Below are 23,055 nucleotides of genomic sequence, written 5' to 3'. Positions count from 1 at the left end.
CCCATTAGTTTGAAGGAAAGAAATTAAGTCCTTATAATTTTTCCTCTTTTGTCTAATTTCAAATGAAATGTCCTTTAAAGTTTTGATGATTGCATTTCCCATTTTCAGTGGAATTGTTGATATTGCTTTTAAAATGGCATCTCTGGTTTGCCTTCTTGAAAACCTGACCACTATTTCTCTAGGTAGGCTATTTTTTTAATGTAATTGGAGTATGCCCTGTAGGCTGACTCCATTTCATTTACAAGTTCATCCGCTGTTAAGCCTACTACTGGAGCGATGATCTCACTAATCACCCTCTTCAGGTCTTCCCGATCCGTTTCAGGAACTCCCTGAAACCTGAGAATCACATTAGCTTTTTCCATCTGTAGCTGCAAAACTCGATTCTCTTGGCAATTCTGCTTCGTTTCCACATCTCCCATCCTTTTCTTCAACTTCTTGCTTGTGGTGTCAATCTCTTTCGTTTGCCGGCTCCACTTTTTTCTCTGTTTCGTTCAGCTGAAGCTGCTGTGCTGCAAAGTTTTTATTCATCACAGTCAATTGCTGGTTAATACCATTGAGTTGTTCCATCACCGGCTTGAGCATATCCGCCAGGAGTTTGAGGACATCTGTTCCCTCTTCCGGTTTCGGACTCTGACTACCCGGCTTTGTTTTAAACTTTCTCTGCTGGGCCTCCATCTTTCCCATTTTGTTTACAGTTTCTGCCGCTTTCAAGCAACTCGGAAAACTCGCCAAATAACTTTGCAATTCAGATAAGTCTCTCAAAACACTTTGGTTTACTTCCTCCCCTCTCCCCCTTCATGTCCGTTAGCCGCTCATTCTCATAAGAGAATGCAATCTCTTTTTTCAACAGTGTGGGGGGGGACCACTTTTCAAACTACTCCGTTTTATTCAGAACTCACATTCATTGTCAGTCAGTTTCTCTGACTGCGCTCGGATTTACGCCATTCTGCTCGATCTCCAGCGCTTGTCCCGGTCAGTCCAGCTTGTACCCGAAGGCCACTCAGCGACTGGACCGTCGGGGCGGAGGGGAGTCTCAATTCTCCGGCATTACGCTGTCGAAGAGGCTACCCCTCAAAAGCCCCCTGGCCTGGAGCCTATCACAAAGGCTCCATGGGGGTGTTACTTGAGGTGGCACCCCTCCAAGCCGCTGGTGTGCGATTCGCCCTTCCCCGTTGTGGGGAGAGCGTCCGCCATCGCTGTTCCGTAGACCGGAAGTCACCTTAAATAACTTCTTGTGTTGCAGTGTGGAAAATGGAGTCCAGAAGGGGCTGACAGATTGTGCCGATATGGGCGGGTCCTTTGAAAATTTAAACCTTCCCATCCAGATGGCATGAAAATGTCCATGAACATCTTCCCAGTCTGCTTCCTGAGGCAGGATACTTACCAGAGTCCTTTAGCTGCAGTCTCAGCCAAGACCCTTTCTTGCATAGTTAGGGCTCCTTAGTCCCTTGCCAGAGCAGCCTGTAGTACTTCCTTCCTTCTCCCAAGCCTTTGAGAGAATCTGGCCTTTTAAAGCTGTGGCAGTTTGAGGCCTAACCAGCTGGTTTTCTGCCGGTGACACTAAACTAACTCTTCCTTCCAGAACTACCTTTGTGTCTTTGCTAAGAAGAAGAAAAGTAGGTTTCTATACCCCGCTTTTCTCTACCCTAAGGAGTCTCAAAGTGGCTTACAATCACCTTCCCTTCCTCTCCCCACAGCAGGCACCTTGTGAGGCAGGTGGGGCTGAAAGAGTTTTGAGAGAACTGTGACTGGTCCAAGGTCACCCAGCTGGTTTCATGTGCAGGAGTGGGGAATCAAACCTAGCTCATGTGCTGCTGAGATAAATGATCAAGAGTTGACCAAGATACTGTTTTTCTTGTTTCACATTTGAAATTCAGCATTTGAATATTGTTTGCAAAATTAAAATGGCAAAACTGGGATATGGGGCAAATTTTGGAACATTTGACAGATTTTTACTTTTTTACCAGAGGAATGTGGTTCATTCCTTTATTCTTGCCAGAGGTAATCTTGAGCCAATTCAAGGCAGAAATAGCCACCACAAGGCCCAAATCTAGCCTAGAGACCACAGGACCTGTGGTTTAGGCTCCACCGGAATGTTTTCTGATAGCCTCATCCCATAATTTACAAGATTTGGGGGAATTTGCTCTGCTCATAAAGAAACCAAATATGCTTCTTTATGAGCAAGGCAAATTCCCCCAATTCTTACAAATTGTGGCTCACCACAAGATGCCTTCAATCCACATATGGGGAGGAGCACACATGTACTTGACACCTCAGAGAATCTTGACTCTATAAACTGCAGTAAATATATTCTGTAAAATGGCCAGGTGAACTTGGTTTCCTCTGGTGCATTCTTAAGGGGAAATCTATCCTTCTGATGGTTTATAATCTGTTATTCATCTCTTACAATTATACAATGATCTATGCGGAAGTCAATCTTTTTTGTTCTACACTAGGCCAGTAATTGCATGGATCAGCTTTTCCTGGCACACTGTAGGTCTTTGGTGACTCAAAACCTGCCGTGTGGCTTCACTTTGCTTGACTTCTTTTTGCTGAAACTCACAGTGCACTTGGCAGGCTCCGTTCCTTACATGAATTCCAGCCCATCGCTCCAGAGACAGGGCTTTGCTAGCCAAGTACAGAGTAGGTGATCTAAGTCTTTTCCCTCTAATGCCTCTGGATTTATGTCCCATTCTTTATCCTTGTTTATTCTTTTTTTTGTCACATGGAAATATTTTATTTTGTGGAGTGATTTCCCACATGTTAAGTATTTGAATGTTTAATTGAAGAGTAAATGGGAGAGGGTTGTGGGGTGGGACAGTTGTTGAACAAAATGAGATGTTGACGTATGTAGCTAAGTTGTGCTCTTTTGGAGAAAAAAAGTGCTTAACATTACATGCAAAACTAATGACTGATAAAGGTTTGTATATACAGCATCAAGAAGGCAGAACCCTTAGTATTTTTCACTAGTTTCACTAACTTCCCCATCAGTCTTAAGTATTATTTAAAATACTTAAATAAACACCAGGGCACTATCCTAATAAAGGAACAACAATGTTCAAATCCTAAGATGCTACTACAACCCACAAAATCAACATGTATGGTTGGAATTATGTGTTACAAGAAACACTTCATCTTGTTGCAACCGTGGAAAGACTAACTTCTTAGAATCTGTGGGTGATGTGAGTCTGAAATGGTGGGCTACACTGGTATCTAAAAACTTCTTTTGATATCTAGGTCATGTTTCACGTGGTTGTGGTGTCAGTTGTGGGCCCAGGGGCATAGAAGGGGTACAGGCGAGGAATGAAGGAGACAGACAATCTGGATTTGGATAAAGGCCACAGCTTTATTGACTACATAATAATAAGAATAAGAATACTTTCCATTTAATAATCGTTTTCCCCAGTGGGCTCAAAGCGATGTACAGTTACTCAATATAGACAAGGGACTAACAATGTTTGTAGGGGATAGGGAAGACAACATATATTCATTTTAATTGCACGCGCTGTCACTGCCCGGTGTAGACGTCTTCTGGCTGGCTCCGTCATTTTCCCACACGGCTGCATAGCAGGAGCATTGGCACATTATGGGGGCGGATCCAGAATTGTGCAACCCCACTGCTGCCCACTTAACCCCACCCCCCTTCCTGTGTGCTAGGGGTGAAACTGGAGTGGCAGCCCCTGAGATTGAAGTGGGTGCTGGCCACTGCGTGGTTCCCATGCCACCTGGTGGTGAGAGCCTTGCTGACAGCCCCCAAACTGGGCATGCTGCTGAATTGGTTACACCCCAAGACCCCTTAAGGGAGTCCCCAAATCCCAGTGCCCAAGCCTAAAAAAAAGCTGTGACAAAGAACAAAACATAAAACCTAAATGCAACCCATAACAACCAAAATGCAGGGAAGGTGAGAGGAAAAAAGCCATGCAAAACTGAGGGCAGGAGCCCAGCAGCAGTCAGCTTAATAGAGGAGGGGTGGGTAGTAGGAGCTCTCTGCCCACCCGCAGTTCCGCCTCTCCTGACACGAACATGATGCCCAGAGACCAGCCTCCAACCCAGCTGGACCCTGCCCACCAGTGCTGACCATGCGGCAGGGCAGAGGCCCCATATGGACACCTCTTCCTGCTTCCTTCCCTACTTTATGATCAACCTCCAACATGTGGAGTCTACTTACAGTAGGGGGTGAGCACTGCTTCTTCCCTGGTCAACCTTTCATTCATGTAGTGTGCATACTGCTGGCAAAAAAAAAGTAATATGTGTATGCTTGAGCTGCACAATTCTTGCCCTTATCATTGAAGGTAAAATAATGGTATAATCTCTGTGGACCCGTACTGGTGCACTTTCCCATTGTGAGGGAATGCTATTAACTAGCAGTTTCTGTGAAAGTAGTTACACTGTGGGTGCTTCCAAACAGACTGGATAATGCACATTGAATGCACTTTCACAGTTGTTTACAACTGGATTTTCCTGTTTCATGCAGGAAAATCCAGTTGCAAACCATAGCTAAAATGCCTTGAAAGTGCATTCAGAGTGCATTATCTAATGCGTGTGGAAGCAGCCTAAGCTACCTAGTATGTACTGACTGTAATTCTCAGTTTGCAGAATTCTGCATGGAATCTGGCATTTTGCACAGAATTCAGATTTCTGAGTATCGCAGGTTTCATCTTTGATAAAGATGATAGCTTTCATGAATGTGTGAAGATGCATCTATGAACAAGTAGACAGTCTTTGTAATAAAAATCTCTAGTCTTCCGGGATGGCATGTCCATGCTCTGCATGGGACACTTTCCATCAGAGATCCCTCCCCCCCCCGTGGCCATGCAGGACTCCACTTTTGGAGGAGACTTCCACACAATGTTGTGCTCATTTGGAGCACTTGGGGCTCCTGTACTTTTCTCCTTTGAGCTGGAGCAAAAAATGACCACCTTTTCTCCAGCCTCTAGAGGAAATTACATAGTGGCTGCAGATGAAGAGTCTGCGTGGATGTTCTTCTTGCCGTCAATCAAGAGAGGGGGTGGAGCTACGATCTGAGCACCATCCTTCGCAGATGTTCATGTTTGTACTTGAAGCTTGCAAGTTTTGGGTTGCTATAAATACTGCACATGATTGCAGTCCTGCATCCTGTTTGGAAGTGACCTCATCTACTTTCTGTTGGCGGTTAGCAGATATTCTACCACATGATCTGGTGAAGGAAGCCGCTTTGTATACTTCACCAATTCAACTCTTATTACAATGGAGAGTACTCACCGAAACTCCACATTTCTATCCCAACTCTGCAAAGATCAGCTCTTACTCAGACTTCTGGGCTTTCAAATACAGTCAAATGTTGAATAACAAAGCTGCTGTTTCAGTAAATTAGAGACTTCGCTTAGGTCAATGAAGGTTTCTCAGCATTTTTTAAAAAGTAGGAATTGCCTTGAACATAATCCAAGGACTTTTATAATGCAGCTGTATTCTCAACCAGTATACTTTTAATGTTTCCTGGTGCAAGACTGTAAATAAGTGTGGTCACTTTCTTTGAAGAGTGAAGCTTAGAACTGTGCCATGTATCATAAAGCAGTTGAAATAGACTTTAAACAGTTTAATACATGCTTGCATGCGCATTTGGAGTTCTAATAATACAATACAAACAAGACAGTTTCATTATAATTGATTTAATAATATTTTATTTTAAAGTGACAGTTTTTGACAGCTCTTTTCTTGGTGTTTCGTCTTCCTTTTGTAATACTCACGCTGAGAGTCCCGTTTCCTTGCTGGATCATTTTGCTTGGCATGACATCAAACCCGGTTCTCCCAGATTATATTTACATAAAGCCATATTTAACTGAACAGAGTATCGAAATGTAAGTTAAAAAAAGCAGAATGTGAGAGTGAGATCACAAGACAAAGTATTTCTATTAGAACATTACAAGAAGGGGAATCCTTTCCCCCACCTTCCCATCACTCCTCCACTTGCACCTGGCTGAATGACCTTGGGCAAGCCGTAGCTCTGACAAGAGCTGTTCTTGAAAAAGAGCAGTTTCTGTCAGAGTTCTCTCAGCCCCACCTACCTCACAGGGTGTCTGTTGTGGGGAGGGGAAGGGAAAGGAGTTTGTAAGCCGCTCTGAGACACCTTTAGGTAGTGAAGGGTGGGGTATAAATTCAATCTCTTCTTTTTCTTTCCCCCTCACCCTCTCAGTTGCACAGTCTCCCCCTTCTTGGCCTATCCGTACCTTTTAATTTTTTTAAAAGGTCTGTACGCTTAGATATTGTGTGTTCATAAGCAACCCCATAATAGCAACCATGATTGTGGTGTAGTCTGGAAAAAACTCAGATAGCTTTTTTTAGTTGTGATGGTTGCACAGGGCACATATCACTTTTTCAATTCTGTTTTTTTAATTCCCCATTTAAAAAAAGGCATTGGCACAAGTTTGTAAAAACATGTCTTGTATCAAGTTCAAGTTCAAAAAACCTTTATTAGGTATTAACAACTCTCGTGTCACTGGCTGGTGGCCACATTTGGATTTTGTGATCCTCACAGTGGGAACATCTTGGGAATTAGATACAGTGATATTTAGGAAGGAGAAACATTCCCTATGTCATTTACAGTGTATTCCTAATCAGAAGTCAAGTCTATGGGCTTAAAAAAGTCTCTGCTTAGTACTGCACTGTAAGAACAGTCTTTGTAGTTCAATTAGTAATATACTCTGGTTTCAGAAGATATGCCACAGAACAGCTTTTCTTTTGCTAGCTCTCTGTCAATCCTGTTCTTCCAAAAAGTGAGTCAGAATGGCATGAATCAATATGTAACCGTGATGTGCTTCAGAGCAAACAAACTCACTTCATAAATTTAGGTAGTGTCTGACTGTTGGATTCAGCTAATGAAACTTCAAAAGATAAAGAAAAAAATTGTAGGATGTCTCTTAAGAACCTCTCAGTTTTATAAACATAGATCTTTCCCATCTGCAAAGAGGTGGAAAGCAAAGCTGGACTACGATCGGTGTTCAAGTTCAATGTTGATAGGACAGGTTTTTGGTTGGTTAAGACTGGAGCAAGTTGCATTGCCAAATGCTTATTGCAATGTTGTCTTGACTGCTTTTTTCCAGTATCTCAGAAATCTTCAACAGTGTAGTAATGGGTATTCTCAATGCCTTTATTCATTCTAATTACTCAAAGAGAAACCATCCGACAGATTGAGAATTGTTTCAGTGCTAGATGTTTTGTGCAGTGTTGCTATGTGCCTCTAAAAATTTCAATCCAAACAGTTCAGGCTGTTTCCACTTTGGCCTTTTGGGGGGGGGGGGGGGGGGGGGGGGTTCGGGGAGACAAATGATCTGAGCATTCCTCAAGTTTTTGATGTCTGTCCTGGAAAACAACTAATGATCAAAATCTCAGTCATTCTATTTTGCGGTCAGTGAATAACCAGTGAATGAAATTCAAACCAATTATATTCCTGATGCAAACCATTTTTTACAGGCATCACATAACCATTTTAAAAGAATCTGATCTCTCGATGAGATCCTGAACCTAAAACGTAAATCTTCAGGTGCAAGTGAACTCTGATGGTAAATGAGACAAGTTAAAGCCTTCAGGGTTTTTGGTGGACTCGTGCACTGAAAATTCTGTCTTATGAATCCACCATTCAAGTTCTGCTACTGAACTTCCAAGGGGTACATGGCTGGCCACTTTTATAACTCAAAGGCCAGGGTAACAGTGCCACCCTAAGCAAAGTTTCAACTTTCTAACTCCATTGAGGTCAGTGGGCTCAGAAAGGTATGAAACTCATCTTAGGATGGCAAAGTAAGGATGGTTCAATACTTGTGGTGCAGTTACTGTCATTCATACATAAGCTCTGTTCTGACTATCAAATGAATGCCAGGAAGTTGGGGCAGGGACAGTACACATGATCTTACCCTTCCTTCATTGAAATAATGCTAAGAAGTACATCAAGAACCTCTTTCATATCTGTGCCTGTTTCAGCTGTCTGTGAATTTGACTGGCTGCCGTACCACCACAGAAGTAGTTCACCTCTTTCCACCTTGTTTAGTCTTTTAATGGAAATGTTGCGGTATTGTGAGGTCATGAAATCAACAGAAATGAGCAGCTGCTTAGAAATTAGGTTATTCTCACCTACATCTTGAAGCGGGAGAGTATAGAGATGGTATTAGTGGGAGGTTTGGCTGTGTGAGGGCCTGTAGGGGAAGCTAGGAAGGCTGACTTGTTGACAAAGATAGCTTTGGGGGGGGGGGTGAAACGGAAAAATTAGTTTTGGGGAAATGTGGGGGTGGATAATTTTTGCAAGAGAGTGAATTTACAAGGATTTTGGAATTAATTGGGGGGACATCTGGGTTTGGAAAGTGAACATGTGAGGACTCCTGGGAATTAATTTAGAGATTTGATATTCAGGGTTCAAACTCCACCTCGTGTCTTGTATTGTATTTCTGAGATTTGCACCAGTTGTGTCTGCCTCATGGAACTGTCTGCTTTAAAATGGATGGGGCAGCATGTGTCAGGGCCTCAGACCCCCCTACCTTTTACATGTACCACGTTTTTGGTCATGGGCAATTTACTTGTTTCCATCCTGCCCAGCATTTTGTTTTCAGAAGTGGCCAGCCAAATTACCCTGAGTAACCTTAGAAGCAGGACCAGGGGCAGCAACATCCCCCCTGTTTCTCATAACCATCACTTGATGTTTAGACTTACATTGCCCCTCAACATGGAGGTTCTGCTTAGCTGTCATGGTTGATAGGAAAGGCTTGGGTGGGCGGAGCAGAGGGAAGGTGTAATATGCGTAGTGGAAGAGGGTGGGTGGGGACATCTAGCAGCCCTGCTTTATAGAGGTACAAGTTTTACCACTGGCACCTTTGTGACATTCATCATCAGAAATTAGATGCCACTTCCTCTCCTGTCACTGAGTCAAACATAAAAAGCAGCTCAAGGAGGGAGAAACTCATTCTCCGTTTCAAAAATGTACTGATGTGAGAGCAGCCCTACAACCACTGACTTGTGGTTACATCTTCGTTCTGCCTGAATGTCAGTGGTGTAGATGCTCCTTTTGTCCCTTTCTGGTCAGGGATGAGTGCAGCTGTTAAACATGAAACCATGTGACTCATAGTCCCACCAATGCAATAATTACAGCATCAGTATCTTCATCTGGCCAAACCCCAGCATAGACTGGAAGCTTCCATTGACTGGCCTCCTGGTGGCCAAAACAATTTTTACACGTTCTCGTGCTTGTAGAAAAGTGGATTGCATTAATAGCCTTGCACTTCTGGTTGTAGCATTAAATACATACCTGGTGGTACCTGCGCTGGAACAATGTTGTACCATTTAGTACTGCTCTATTACTGATACTCCATCAGTAGCTACCAGTTATGGAGTTTTCTCTGTTGTCCCCTGACCTTCCTTTTGTTGATTCTGTATCTCTGTTCCATTGCATTGAAGTATCATGAAAGAATAAACACGCTGTCTAACCACTGAGTTAGAAATCTCGAATGGAATCAAATTGAATGCTGTTCTCAGAGAAATATCAGCATCTGCTCATCCGAGCCAACTGTTCATTGTTTCTTTCAGATTTTCTCAAGCAAGCCTCATTTGAAGCACAGGCCTTTTTAGAAGCCGTCCAGTTTTTCCGTCAGGAGAAGGGCCATTACGGGACTTGGGAGATGGTAACTGGCAATGAAATTCAGGTACTCTCCTTGATTTGGTTTTTATGTTGTAGCCTGCATAGTTCTGGTAACGATGGGGAAAGGTTGGAGGAACTTGGAACAGAAATAAGGAGCACCCCTTTTATGTATCCCCTGCCCGCCTATCTTCCCACATGCCCCCTTAACTTCTTCTCACACATCTCATCCTGTCAGCTCACTTGATTCCCAGCGGCATGCATCACACACAGAGATGTGGCACGGTGTGACATGTCTGGCCAGGAGCATGGGAGGTGGGAAGTTTGTAAGTGCATGGGTGGGGGAAGAGCAGGCAGGCAGGTGGTGAGAGACACAGAGTGTTAAGTGGTGGCAGTCGGCCCCACCACAAGTTCTGAGCTCCTCAGGCAATTCCCTCTTTAGTCAGGATCTGCCCTGATGTATGACTGAATTTGAGGTGTGAAGAAATGATTTATTAAACAAGAAATGATTTATTAAATAAATGTTACAGTAGTTAATGGGAGAAACATTATAAAAATGAGACAGAATTAATACAACAACACTGTAACTAAACAGAGTTAAACTCACCAAGAAAAAAGGTGGCCAGAAAACAACAAAGCTCCCTGATGCAACTGTCTGCTTAGTTCCTACTGTGTCTCAGTACTTGATCCCAGTAGGCCAGACTCACCCCACTCTGGGGTGAGGAAGTGACTACCTCCAAAACCAGCTCCACTGCTGCTAAGTCTCAGAGATTGTATCCCCTTTTTCTCTATGGGGGAATTTATATGCTCTTTGTTACAGTTCTGCCTCTGAACCGGTGTTTGGCTTTTGCTTTTCCCTCCATCTTTCTTCAGCCTAATCATAAGGTTTGGAGAGTACTTGGGAATTGCAGGCCTATTGGAAATTTAACACAAAGGCCTCAGGCCTCTGGAAGAGAGGCTTTCCTGGTAGGCTACCGGCTGCTCATTCTTCAAACTCTTCCCTCCCTCACATGCAGGATTTTGCCTTCTATCTTCTTTCTGGCTGAGCAGCCACTTTTCCTATTTGTTTATCTATGGCTGTCCCACCCAGTTGTATATATATAAAGGAGGAGAAAAGGTTAGATGGAATCAGGTGCAGGATGTATGAGGTGAACAGATAATAAATCTGAGGTAACTTTGTATTCACCCAAACACCAGAAAATGTTTTGCCAACAAATAATTGTTTCTGCTATTCAACAACATCTTTAAAACTTTGAAGAGGGAGGCTTTCTCTTCAGTTTCTGCGTAAACATTCAAGCCAAGGTTTCTGAGTTTCACTGACACATAAAGTTCAGAAGGCATACAACCAAGTGTTAGCCAAATTGCCTTGAATTATTAATTAGTCTAGGGAAAGTTATGATTATTAATTGACAATAGGCAAATTAGGGTTCACACCAATGTATACAGAAGTCCCACCTTTGCTGTAAGCACCAGAACAGACACAGAGACTGTATTCAGTTAAATATAATGTCTTTTTACTGGGGAATATATATATCATTCAAACAATATACAACCACACACACATTTATACATATGCTAAGAAATAAAGATAGATACTTAACACAGTTGCTTTAGCAGGGCATTCGTTGATTGGGCAATATTTACCTGTCTTCATTGATTGAGCTGTTCCAATGGAAGAATGGAGGGGTTTATAAATAGGAAATGGGGAACCGTGTCCTGAACCAGCAGAACCACGTGGACTCTAGCTGCAGATCTAGAGTTTAAAGATGGAGGTAGGGTATATAGATAGCAAGCTAGACATAAGAGGGTTAAAGCTTCGATGGGGGTCGTGGAGAGGGTAAGAGAGAGACCATGTGGTCGGGCAGCGTCTTTTATAATGTGGTGTGGGGGGGCTTGCTAGGCTGGCCACATCCCCCTGTGACACCTTCTGTTAGTCTGTCCCATAAAACATACTATTGGCTGGCTGGAAGAGGGGAGGGGGACTAAGGAGTGGTCAATATTGAGAACTAGAAACTTAGACTGAGGACTGGCACCTGGATGAAGGATGATTGAATCATCAGGCTAGAGCTATTGTCTCTTGATGGCCCTAGCCGGCTGGCTGATGGCTGAGCAATTAGTTGAACAGAGTCTCTTGATTAGAGTTGAACAGAGTCTCTTGATTAGAGTTGTAGGTAGCTGGAAGAGGGGGAAAAGGGGTTGCCTACATGTGCTGGAAGAAACTCCTAATGGCGTCTGGAGTTCTCTGTCCTTGTGCCTTTCCATGGCATGGCATCTGAGGCTGTATACAGGCTTATGGAACTGCTTCATCTCACAGCAGGTGAGATGTCTGGTTACTCTGGACTATCACTGTGGCAGCAACACTAAAGGAAGGTGTCCCTCTTTCAGGTGTGCAGTCTCAACAGGTATTCTCAGGTCTCCATGTTGTACAGTCCCTTTGCACAATTCATATTCCATAAAACACATTGATAGGCTTGCATGGCAACACAAATTCCCCAAATCCTTCTTTATACACAAATCAAGGATTTCTCCTCTTTTCTAGAAGCTATTTCCCTTCTTAACTGGGCAGGGATCACTTCTCTTTACTAGAAACTATTTCCATTTTTTGGCTTGAATGAAGATCCTCCTTGATCCACTCACTCTCTTAGCCTCCTTCCCAGTCCACTCATTGCTTAATTGACTCTTCTTCAACTGTCAGTTCCCAATTGTCATTCCTTAACTGACTCCCTCAACAGAATTCCATTGGAACAGCCTGTTGCGCCAAAGGCTCTCAGGCTCTGTTAGGCATTAACCCTTGACAGTCTGTCACACTATTGGAAGATTTACACAAAGGCCTCTGGAAGAGAGGTTTTCTTGCGGCCTATACGCTGCTCCTTCTTCAACCTTATGCCAGGGAAGGTGATGGGCTCTGACATTCGCTCAAGAAACCCATTGAAGGAAGAGCCTGAGATATGAAAAATGCTCTAATTTTGTCCAGGATGCCTGTATTTGGGATTTGTTCTCTTGGTAAAACATGGTGCTTCTCTCCCTCTCCTGTAAAAGCATTTCCATGCAGTGAATATAAACAAAATATTCTTGAAATTGTGGTTCTGTTTAATTGCCACCTGTTAGATGGCTGTGCCCATTCAGAAAAATGATTTAATGCAACATAATTAAAATGTTTAACATTTCCCTAATTCACCTGTCTACAAAACTCAAAACAAACCGAATGTATGAACAAAATACAAAGACAATCCCGTCTATATAATTCCAAAGTAACCTGTCTATCAGGAACAAAATACAAAGACAATCCCTATATAATTCCAAAGTAACCTGTCTATCTAAGCCTAAATCGGACTAATAAAAATATAAATTAAATCCACAAACAAATCTTTCAATGAATCTTTCTACAGCCAGTTAGGTTAGTAGCATGGACTCCAATCTAGGAGAACTCGGTTTGATTCCCCACTCCTCCACATGCAGCTGCTGGGTGACCTTGGGCAAGCCACAGTTTTCTCAGAGTTGTTCTCTCAAGAGCAGTTCTCTCAGAGCTCTCTCAGCCCCACCTACCTCACAGGATGTCTGTTGTGAGGAGAGGAAGGGAAGGAGATTGTAAGCTGCTCTGAGACTCCGAATGAAGGGTGGGGTATAAATCCAATCTCCTCCTCCTCTTCTCAGTATTGTTGAGCAAGCAATACTAAGATGTCATAGTGAGAAAAAGCAGAGGAGAAATGTAACTGGCTGCACTGACATTGGCCAGGAGCACAAGAGATCTCCTGAGGCATTTGAGGACCTCCCCCCCCTTCGGCCGCCATTGCCCAAACCATATTTTTAATTCCAAAGACCTAGTTTTTCATTGGCTGCAAGATGTAAAAAAAAATGTTGTGTGCTTTTCACGTCTTGAAAATACTTCTGTATGTTGCTGTTTAACAAGAAATATCTATAAAAAAAGGCAACATCCTCTTTGCATGTCAGGCAACAAAATGCATGCATTGGATGCATGAAAGTGTATAGGAACATGTTCACCTGCATCAAAAGTATTGTTTCCTTTATTATTTAAATCTTACTGCCTTTTTCAGAAGGGTTTTTAAAAACCCAGTTTATATGACTCCCACTCCCCAACCTATCCCAACCCACCCTGATGATGCGGGCTGTGGTATTTTTCCAAAAGAAAAATACCATAGTTAGAGCCTTGATGTTTCTAATTTTATTCGGTACAGATGAGTTACCAGCACCAATCTATCTATCACCTCCTGGGAAAGCTTGCTTGTGAGCAAGCAGTGGGCAGGAAAAGAGTGGGCAGGCAGATGGTACTTGTGGGCCTCACCAAAAGCCCTGGGCCCCCAGCAATTGCCCCACCTCAAAGCAGGCTGGCACTGGCCCTAATGGCCAGTAATATATTGCCATACATTACATAAAGATTGCAAAGATTGCAAAAGTATATTGCATGTGAAGCCCTGTGAATGCTTATAAATGCTGAATAAATGCTACCCAGCATTAACAATTATTATTATTCCCTCGTTTCACTGTTTTTCCCAGCTGTTAATATTGCGGCATGATGCATGGTACATATAATCAACATTATTTATAAAATTTTCTAATAAAGGGTTTTAAGTTCGTATTATAAGTTTTACGGCATTTGTACTTTCTGTTTAACACAACTGATATCTCTGTCTGTCTGTCTTCGACTTTTAGACCACCCTCCCCTGTACACAGGGCTGAGAGAGGTGAACAGTTCCATAAATACATTCATAGATCAAGTTTAAAACAATAAACAGATTGGATAGTAGGGATCCCAAGTCCCCCCGGGGGGTGGGGAAACCCCCGCCCCAGAGGCCTGTTCCCCGGTGCTGCCGGATCGGGCCCCGGGGGGAACTCCACCCCGACGTGTGCGTCACCCGGAAGTGACGGGAGGACGCCAGGCACGCTTGGGGCGGGGCCACGGCCATTCAAGGGAAAACTCTATGGTTTTCCCTTGTATGGCCGTGGCCCCGCCCCCAGCATGCCCGGCGTCCTCCCGTCACTTCCAGGTGACGTGCGTGCAGTGTGCGCAACGCGACAGAAACCGGACGGGAGCCCCCCGCTTCCGGCGAAGATCCACTTGGCAACCCTATAGAGCTATTACAGATGACACGTAAAAGAAGGCAGTTTTTATCCTTACCCTGTAGGGGAGAGGAAAGAAAGGAAGGAGCCAGGCTAGATGGGAGCCATTGCTGCTCTTAACCATAGGCCTGGTGGAACATCTCTGTTTTACAGGCCCTGTGGAACTGCACTAGGTCCCTCAGGGCACGGATGTTGTTCTGCAGAAAGTTCCCCCAGGTCGGAGCCAGGGTCAAAAAAGCCCTGGCTCTGGCTGAGGACAGCCAGATATACTTCCGGCCAGGGATCACCAATAGATTTTTCTCCCCTGAGTGTAATACTCTTGGAGGGTATACCAGGAGAGGTGGTTCTGAAGATATGTTGGTCCCAGACCGTTTAGGGCCTTGAAGGATTTGTAAGAGAATTAAAAACAAAACATTTTTTAAAAACAAAACAAAACGGTAACATTCCTTACAAGAGCTGACCTGTATATCCAGAAACACCACGGGTGCCATATGAGTTGAGGCAACTTTGGGTGTAGTTCTCATTCCTTCCACAATCTCTACAGGGATAATAGCATTGGCCAGTCGGACTCGACTGTGCGACTGAACAACAACAACTTTATAAAGGTTTTAATCTCGTGGATTTGTTTCACAAGCGGAGGTGCTTTCCTCTGATTGAAGAACCCTTCCCCTGATACAAGTCTTGCATCAGTGGAAGTCTCCATCAGAGGAAAGCATCTCCGCAATGGAACAGAGTCACAGTGGAACAGGTTCCAACTCAAAGTTTTTACAAGGGCCATTGAGATAACATATGGGTAGCATTTTTGAACTCTTGAAATGCACTGTGTAAATGCTAATCTTTGTTATTACTAATGCTAGAAATATTAGAATGCCAGAATGATTTCATCAGCGTTTGTTTCTTTTTTGGTATTTTGCCATCAAATCACTTATAAGAACAATTGTAGCCAGACTGTTTTCTTGTAGGGCTTTGAAAGCTAATCTTCTGATCCCATAGCTACACTTTTGTGTTTTGGATCCAGGGATGGTACAAGGTGCCTTGTAGAATCCAGCTTCCTAAAAGTGATACGACACATCTCAGGATTAAGGATAAAAGTGTATTACGAAACTTTTGCAGATTTTCACATTGACTTGACCATCTTACATGACTCATTAGTTGACTTGGCAGGCTCATAGCCCTTATCTCTCTTGAGAACTATAATAACAAAGTTTAGATGAATTTCATTATTATTTGCCGAGTAATATATTCAGAGCAGGCTCTTCTCGTATGGGTCTAGTATGTTCTCATCTTTGCTTTGACCAAAAATAATTTTTAGGCAGTGTTCCAGGTAAAGAGAGCAGTTTGCCATGGTCTGCATGCAAGTATTTCAGAAGGCTTTTCTTCAAAGCCTCAGAAGAATTCACATAAATGTCCAAGTTGCACATAAATGCCCCAGTCTTGCCAGAATGACCTTTAGCTTTTCCTGATCACCTTTGGTACAGGGGCTATCTATGAATAAAACTGTTCAGAGCACTTTCACACATGCTCAAGCAGAAGAAGGAGGAGGAGATTGGATTTATACCCCACCCTTCACTCAGAGTCTCAGAGCAGCTTACACACTCCTTTCCCTTCCTTCCCCGCAACAGACACCCTGTGAGGTAGGTGGGGCTGAGAGAGCTCAGAGAGAACTGCTCTTTCAAGAAAAGCTCTTGACAGAAGTATGGCTTGCCCAAGGTCATCTAGCAGCTGCATGTTGAGGAGTGCACTTAGCCACTACACCAAACTGGCTCTCACTACCAAACTGGCTCTTGACCATTTGCAAGCAGATTTTGCCATTTCACATGGTAAAATCCAGTTGCAGAGTGGATTGAAAGTGCATTGTGTAATTCGTGTGAAAGCGTCCCCATAGTCTCTTTGACTGGAGGCAGATGATAATTTTCAGAGAGCTGAAACTGATAAAGCTGATAGAGCAGTAGTTCACTCTGTGGTCTGCTGAAGAACCCCTGCATGCCTGTGCTTTATAGAGGTTTCTCAGAAATGCTGGGGATGCTTAGGGTTCTCACAGGGCATTTTTGTTGGGCTGTACATGGCACACTTCCCAATGGCTGTACATGGCACAGGAAGATCTCTAGAAGGCAAAAAGTTGCTTCTCAGGAAGCCTTATCCACTGTACACAATAGTTTCAAGAATGCAGAGTACTCTGGTTAATTCAGAAGCTGCAAAATCCATGCTTGTTTATTGGCCTGGTCAATTAAAAATTGCCTGCTACACACGGAGCTTTTCTGGTTCTCTCATCTACTTCACATCCTACCCTTTCCACAAGAAAGGTCGAGTTACATGACTGGAAGCCGTGCAGTAGTGTGGCACATTTTACAACTCTGATCTGCCGTACTGGAAATTTAGATTTGGGGTGGAAAACCACATTGTGTGGAGATTTGTAGCAGCTACAATACATTATGGCCATACTGGAAGTTTTTCAGATGCTTTAAGATCTGAATGCAGCCTCCAAGTCGCAAAATACCTGTAGCATCTTATTAACGAACTATTCGTCAGTGACATCTGGCTGATGAGATTAACTTGAACTATTCGTCAGTGACATCTGGCTGATGTATACGTGCATGTTCGTCATCTGCTAAACTTTGATAGTTGATAACACTTTAAATTCTGTTTTTAGTAGCGCTTTGCTGTTGACTTTTTATGCTACAATGATTGGCTTTGTTAATTGTTATTTTATTGTTTTTATGTACTTTCTTTGCTGCCGTGGGAGCTGGGAAAATCTCTGAAATAAAATAAAAGGCTTGTGTCTTTTGGAATTAAGATTTTTCCCTGCATTTCTCAGCTCCACTTACAAACAAGAGAGGAACGGGCATTTTCATCCCTTTCCCACTTATCACGGCAGCCCCTCAACCCACTTAGCTGAGCACTCACCTGAGTTCTGCAACCTCAGGAATCCTTTTCTGGCGCGTGAAAGGGACTGCAGTTGGTGAGAGTAATGCAGGTTAGAATTCAGTTGGCATTTCATAGGATAACGAGCTAATATAGAATAAACTGAGGGTTGCTGTGTCAGCTGATGATGGGCATGATGTAAATGTTCATTACGGATCTCACACACTACATAGAAAAGTTCTGTCCGGTCAAGTAAACAATGTTCAGCTATATGTTTATGGAGCTGAAAAGAAAATTCCATTGTCCCCTTGTAGATTCTCAGCAACCTTGTGATGGAGGAGCTCTTACCTAGCCTCCAGAGCATGCTGCTTCCTAAAATGAAAGGCAAGAGGAATGACAGAAAGAGGGCGTGGTTTGGGGTGAGTATTGTTTTGAGTGTGTGTGTGTGCACGCGCGCCCTGGTTTTATAAGCAGTAGGAAGTTGTAGGGTAGCTTTTTGTAGGCTGAGATTACTAGAGGTTTATGATGGAGTGTGTGGTTTTTTGTTTGTAATAAGCTCTTTACACACTGAGCAGAGGGAAACGAGCAGGCATGCATTGCAGTCTCACAAGCAATACTACTACTGAAACAGCATCAGTTCCCTAAGGGTGCCAGTATACCCTGGCAGCTCCCCAAGGCTGTTTCCTGGAAGCATCAGGAAGCTGCAAAACTCAGGACCCCTTTCTATTGCTGTATTCAAAACTGTCTCTTTCAGCAGCAATCAAGCGGGGAGTAGGGGGGAAAGTGTGATGATTTGGTATAGATTCCAGCCATCAGTCAAGCACTTTCAGCCGCCAAGCTCTACCAAAGTCTACAGTGGCAGTAATTTTGCTTATTGAATGAGCGCGCTTGCATATACAGTTGGCCATTAGCTACATCCCTGCTTTGTATCATTACAGATAGTAGAAGACACCTACCGGTTGGTCCAAGAGGAGGTTTCAGAAGGATTAGGTGTCCTGAAAGAGGAATGCAGAGAGGCTACCAAGGGGCTTGAAGGAACTATTTGTTCAGACGTGGATCAGATTGTGAACTCCAAGAATTTTTTAGCTGGGAAAATAAAAGGTACATTGAATATTCAAGGGGTGGATCCTATTTAGGGTGAGCAGAGCTGTGCTAATTGAAAGGGAACTTTTCTGCCTCCCGTTGCAGCCTGCTGTACCACCTGAAATCGTGTCCTCGGGGATTCAGTGGACCCCAGGAACAATGCAGGGTTAAAAGAGGTGGTATGCAGTGGGAGAGGGAATCAGCTGAATCACAGGACTGAAAAAAGTCTCATGATACATAATCTTGAACATCTGCAAATGAATTCCAATGTGGAATAAATTTTGCTCATCTCAATTTGAAATGATTACTTCTTCTCATGCCATTTCTAATTCTTAAAAGGTAAGTAACAATATTATCTCAACTACCTTATAGCTTTCCACAGCACCTCTGATTATGTGGTATCTCTTGGGTGGTGGTCTTCCTCAGTGTTGCTGATATGACACAGTAGGGTATTATTTCAATTGCTGCACCTAAACAACTCCACAGAACCCTTTAGAGCAATTTTGTGCACAGAAAGTCCACCCGAAATATTTAATTGTGGAAACTCTGGTTCAGTCTCATTTAGGATGATTGGCACCACTAGAGGTTAGGGTTCTTGTGCCTTTAAAGATAACTTTTATAACATTAAAAACACTGAACTAATTAATAGTGTGTTGTCATCTTATACATTAAGGCAAATTAATCAGTGGCTCCCCAGTCTTTGCTTAATGGAGCAACAAGAGAAAAATGGGACAGGGGAAGATGGCACAACATTATAGAGTTTTGGGGAAAATCTCTAGAGCATTGTGCAGCCTCTCTATCCCCCAAATGCTTCTGTTTCCCCTTGCCATACTTTCCCTGGCTGACAGTGCTGGTCCCAATCATTGGTCCCTCTAAGCTGTGGGGTCTTGTGAGCAACAATTCTGTTTTGTGAGCTACTGACCTTAAAGTTGTGAGCCGAGCGATTTGGCTACTGCATAAATTAGTTCACTCTGGAGCCATCCTTCCTGAGTGAAGACAAAAATGTGTGAGCTGGAGGCTAAAAAGCTGTGAGCTGGCTCACACTATCTCAGCTTAGAGGGAACATTGGTCCCAATACAATTGTCCACCTATTCCACTGCACTGGGGTTCCCCAGTGGGGAATTTAAAGGAGAGCTGGATTTGAGGGGACAGAATGTAGGCCTGAGTATAAAAGAGGAGGAGGAGGAGGAGATTGGATTTATACCCTGCCCTTCCCTACCTGAAGGAGTCTCGGAGCAGTTTACCCTCTCCTTTCCCTTCCCCTCCCCACAACAGACACCCTGTGAGGTAGGTGGGGCTGAGGGAGCTCTTTCAAGGACTGCTTATGAGAGAACAGCTCTGAAATAACTTGTGACTGACCCAAGGTCACACCAGCAGCTGCATGTGGAGAAGTGGGGAATCAAACCCGGTTCTCTTAGATTAGACTCTGTGCTCCTACCCACTGCACCAAACTGGCATGTGATGGTTTGCTTTGTAAAGTGAACAAAAATAAAGCTTAGTTTGAGGGAGTGGGGACCCCCATGCAACTGAGGTAAATATTAACACTTAGCCAGGAGTTGTAGGAGGTTTTACTCAGTACGTGCCTCAAGAATACTGTACCTGGAGCAACTTTATAACATATCAGCAAAGCACTCTGCTCAGGGCCAGATTAAGGTCAACTGATGCCCTAAGCACAGTCCGGCAGTGGTGCCCCTTGGCCCTGCCATTGCTTAATTGACAAGACATTAAGACTCAATAAGTGCTTAAGGTGAAATAAGAGATTAAAAATTCAGTTTTCTCCCAGGCCAGACCCCACAACTATGTTAAATATAACCTTAACACTAAATAGCAGTAAGCAGTAGAAGCAGAAAACCCCAACAATCCTCTGTGGTGCCCCGCTTCCCTTGGTGCCCTAAGCAGGTGCTTATTTTGGTTAATGGTTAATCCAGGGCTGACTGCTGCAACTAAATTAGGCAGAACCCTGCTGGCTCAACACTGTAATACCTCAGTACACTCCGTTCCCTTCACAGGGAAACTTAAAAGATCTAATATCTCCTCAGATGTTTTATTTAGAGTCCTATTAAGACTGTTTTCTCTCAAGCCTCAAAACCTAAGTCTTGACTCACAACCTGCCTGTCAGATCTTAACTTATCCCAGTACAGCTCCTAGTGGCTAACTCCGAGCATTGCTTTGATTGGTGGCTGTGTTTGTGGGGAACATTTCTGTGCCCTGCCTGTCACAGCATTGCGATATGTGGTTTCTTCCCTCTACTCTGGAAAGGTGAAGGCCCCCCCCCAGCTATTTTCAGTAAAGGTTATGCTGTTCCATTGTTGTTTGGTGCATAAGAGTCCCTCTGCCTTGCATTTTACCACAAATTGTGTATGTATACTTACACACATCAATTAGGATTCCCAGTCTAACAACTGGGTTGTGGTGGGTGTGGTTGCATCACTCCTGAAAATGGAATGTGGTGTCGACTTTTGAAGCTTCTCATAGTAGCTATTGCCTCATTCTTGTTGGAAAATTCATTTGAATTGTAATACAGTTTCCATAGTGTTTCTTAGAAGTACCCTTTATTTTAAAAGCAACACCTTCAAGATTAGATACACAAGGATACAAGATGCTATTTATCTTGGGGCTTGATGACGTGAGCATGCATAGGGTGGTGGGTTTTTTTGCTTTGATCACCTATGAGTCACCATTTGGAAGATCGCAAAGTGTCCACTTTTAAAATAGAGTTGGTTCACTAGAAGAATAATGGCTACCGTTCTGTAGGCTAATTTAAATCCAATAAAAGTCAATGGGAGTTCAACAGGACTACAACCCTTATCTTGGCCTGTTCTGTTGTAACATATTCTGCAGAAACAACATATATAACAAAATGTATGTAAGAAACAACAATTTTGGTTTCTAGCTTCTTTTCACTTCCAAGTTAAAAAAAAAAAGATTATTTTCTTGCAGTAAAAACTTTCCAGTTGAATTAACAAGTTACACTACATTTACTATTTCCATCTCTCCAGAACGTTTTCAAGAATTACATTTATTAGACTATTATTATAGGAACATCAGTACAGGAAAATTTAAAAAAAATGTGGTGTTTATCACAACCCATCTTTCCACTTGAAAAATTCAGTTGGAACAAAGACATTGTGATGTTATGTTACACTAGTGTAAATCCTTCTAAGTGGACAGTGTGTAAATGAAGGGAAGGCCTCTATAGCACAGGCCACATGGAAGTGTGAATGTGAGTGTAAAGCACCCTTCTACTCCGAGCTCACAATGATGCCTCATGTTTCTGTCATGGGACCCCGTTACTGTAGAGTGGGCATTACTTAATTATTTTAGAAAATTGTGCTGTCCCTTCTTAAATTTGCCCCAGGTAGCTCACAATTTTTAAAATGGTAAAACAACTGTGTTATCAAATAGAAACACCCCTCTGATGAGCAAAAACGGTAAAAAGACTGGAATGTGAACAACTGTTGACACTGGCTGTTTCTACACAGGATATTTCCTCCCTGCAGGGAATGCAGCATGGCCCTACATTTTTGTGGGGGAACATGTATAACACATTGTGCTCATTCTGAGCATGACTGGTGGAGCTCCCAGGGCTTTCTCCTTTAAACTGGGTCAAATGAAAGCTCCTTTGATCTGATTCAAAAGAAGAAATGTGAGGCAGCTGCAGGCAAAGTGACTATGTGGACTTCTCCATCTGAAGCCAATATGGGAAAGGGAAGCAGAGCTAAACTTTGCCTTCAAAATAGAAGAGTTAAGCTCTGCACCTCCCCACCCACCCACTAGCCATTTAGGACTTTTTCTGTTCCTAGCTGATCTGTGGTGTACTGTGGGTTGCCAACCTCCAAGTTGGTAGCTGGAGATCTCCCACCATTAGAACTGATCTCCAGGCAACAGAGATCAGTTCAACTGGAGAAAATGGTCACTTTGGAAGGTGGACTCTATGGCATTATACCTCATTGAAGTCTCTCCCCTCCCCAAACCCTTCCCTCCTCAGGTTCCACCCTCTAAATCTCCAGGCATTCCCCAGCTTGGAGCTGGCAAACTGAGATGTAGCTTTAACTGTAGCCACGGTGACACAAAAAGGGGTGGTACCCCATCAATTATTTGCCATGCCCTTCCAATCTTCTAACAATTTAAGGAATTTGATGAATCAACATAGACCTTATATAACTTAATATCAAATAAAGCTCCAAGATATTCAAACTCTTAAACTAGAAGCTAGAACAGAATTAGCAGTTAACAAGGCTGAAGAGTCCTGATTTTAAAAGCCTGATTTTTAGAAGTGTTGGGTGGCACCGTTAGAAGCCTCGAGTTAGTGATCTACAGAGAAAAGAAGGTTGAATTTACAGTTTCAGGTTTCAGTAACTGGAAGAAGGCTCTCACACTTCTTTAATTCTGCAAACTATGGCCCCGGTCACACGGGCCGGATATCGCGGGGGGGG

At 43.3% G+C, this 23,055-nt stretch overlaps 1 protein-coding gene across 1 annotated transcript in view; it reads left to right on the top strand.

Moving 5' to 3' along the window:
* FAM129A (family with sequence similarity 129 member A) overlaps positions 1-23,055 on the top strand; it is a 103,555-nt gene that overhangs the window by 58,764 nt on the left and 21,736 nt on the right. Inside the window, exons 5-7 of the mRNA XM_015412773.1 lie at positions 9,547-9,662; positions 17,851-17,955; positions 18,475-18,637. Coding sequence (XP_015268259.1) covers positions 9,547-9,662; positions 17,851-17,955; positions 18,475-18,637 — 384 coding nt within the window. The remainder of the gene's footprint in view (positions 1-9,546; positions 9,663-17,850; positions 17,956-18,474; positions 18,638-23,055) is intronic.

Source organism: Gekko japonicus, unplaced genomic scaffold, assembly GCF_001447785.1.
Source record: "Gekko japonicus isolate JY-2015 unplaced genomic scaffold, Gekko_japonicus_V1.1 scaffold793, whole genome shotgun sequence".
Lineage (NCBI taxonomy): Eukaryota > Metazoa > Chordata > Lepidosauria > Squamata > Gekkonidae > Gekko > Gekko japonicus.
This window is presented reverse-complemented; position numbering and strand designations above follow the sequence as displayed.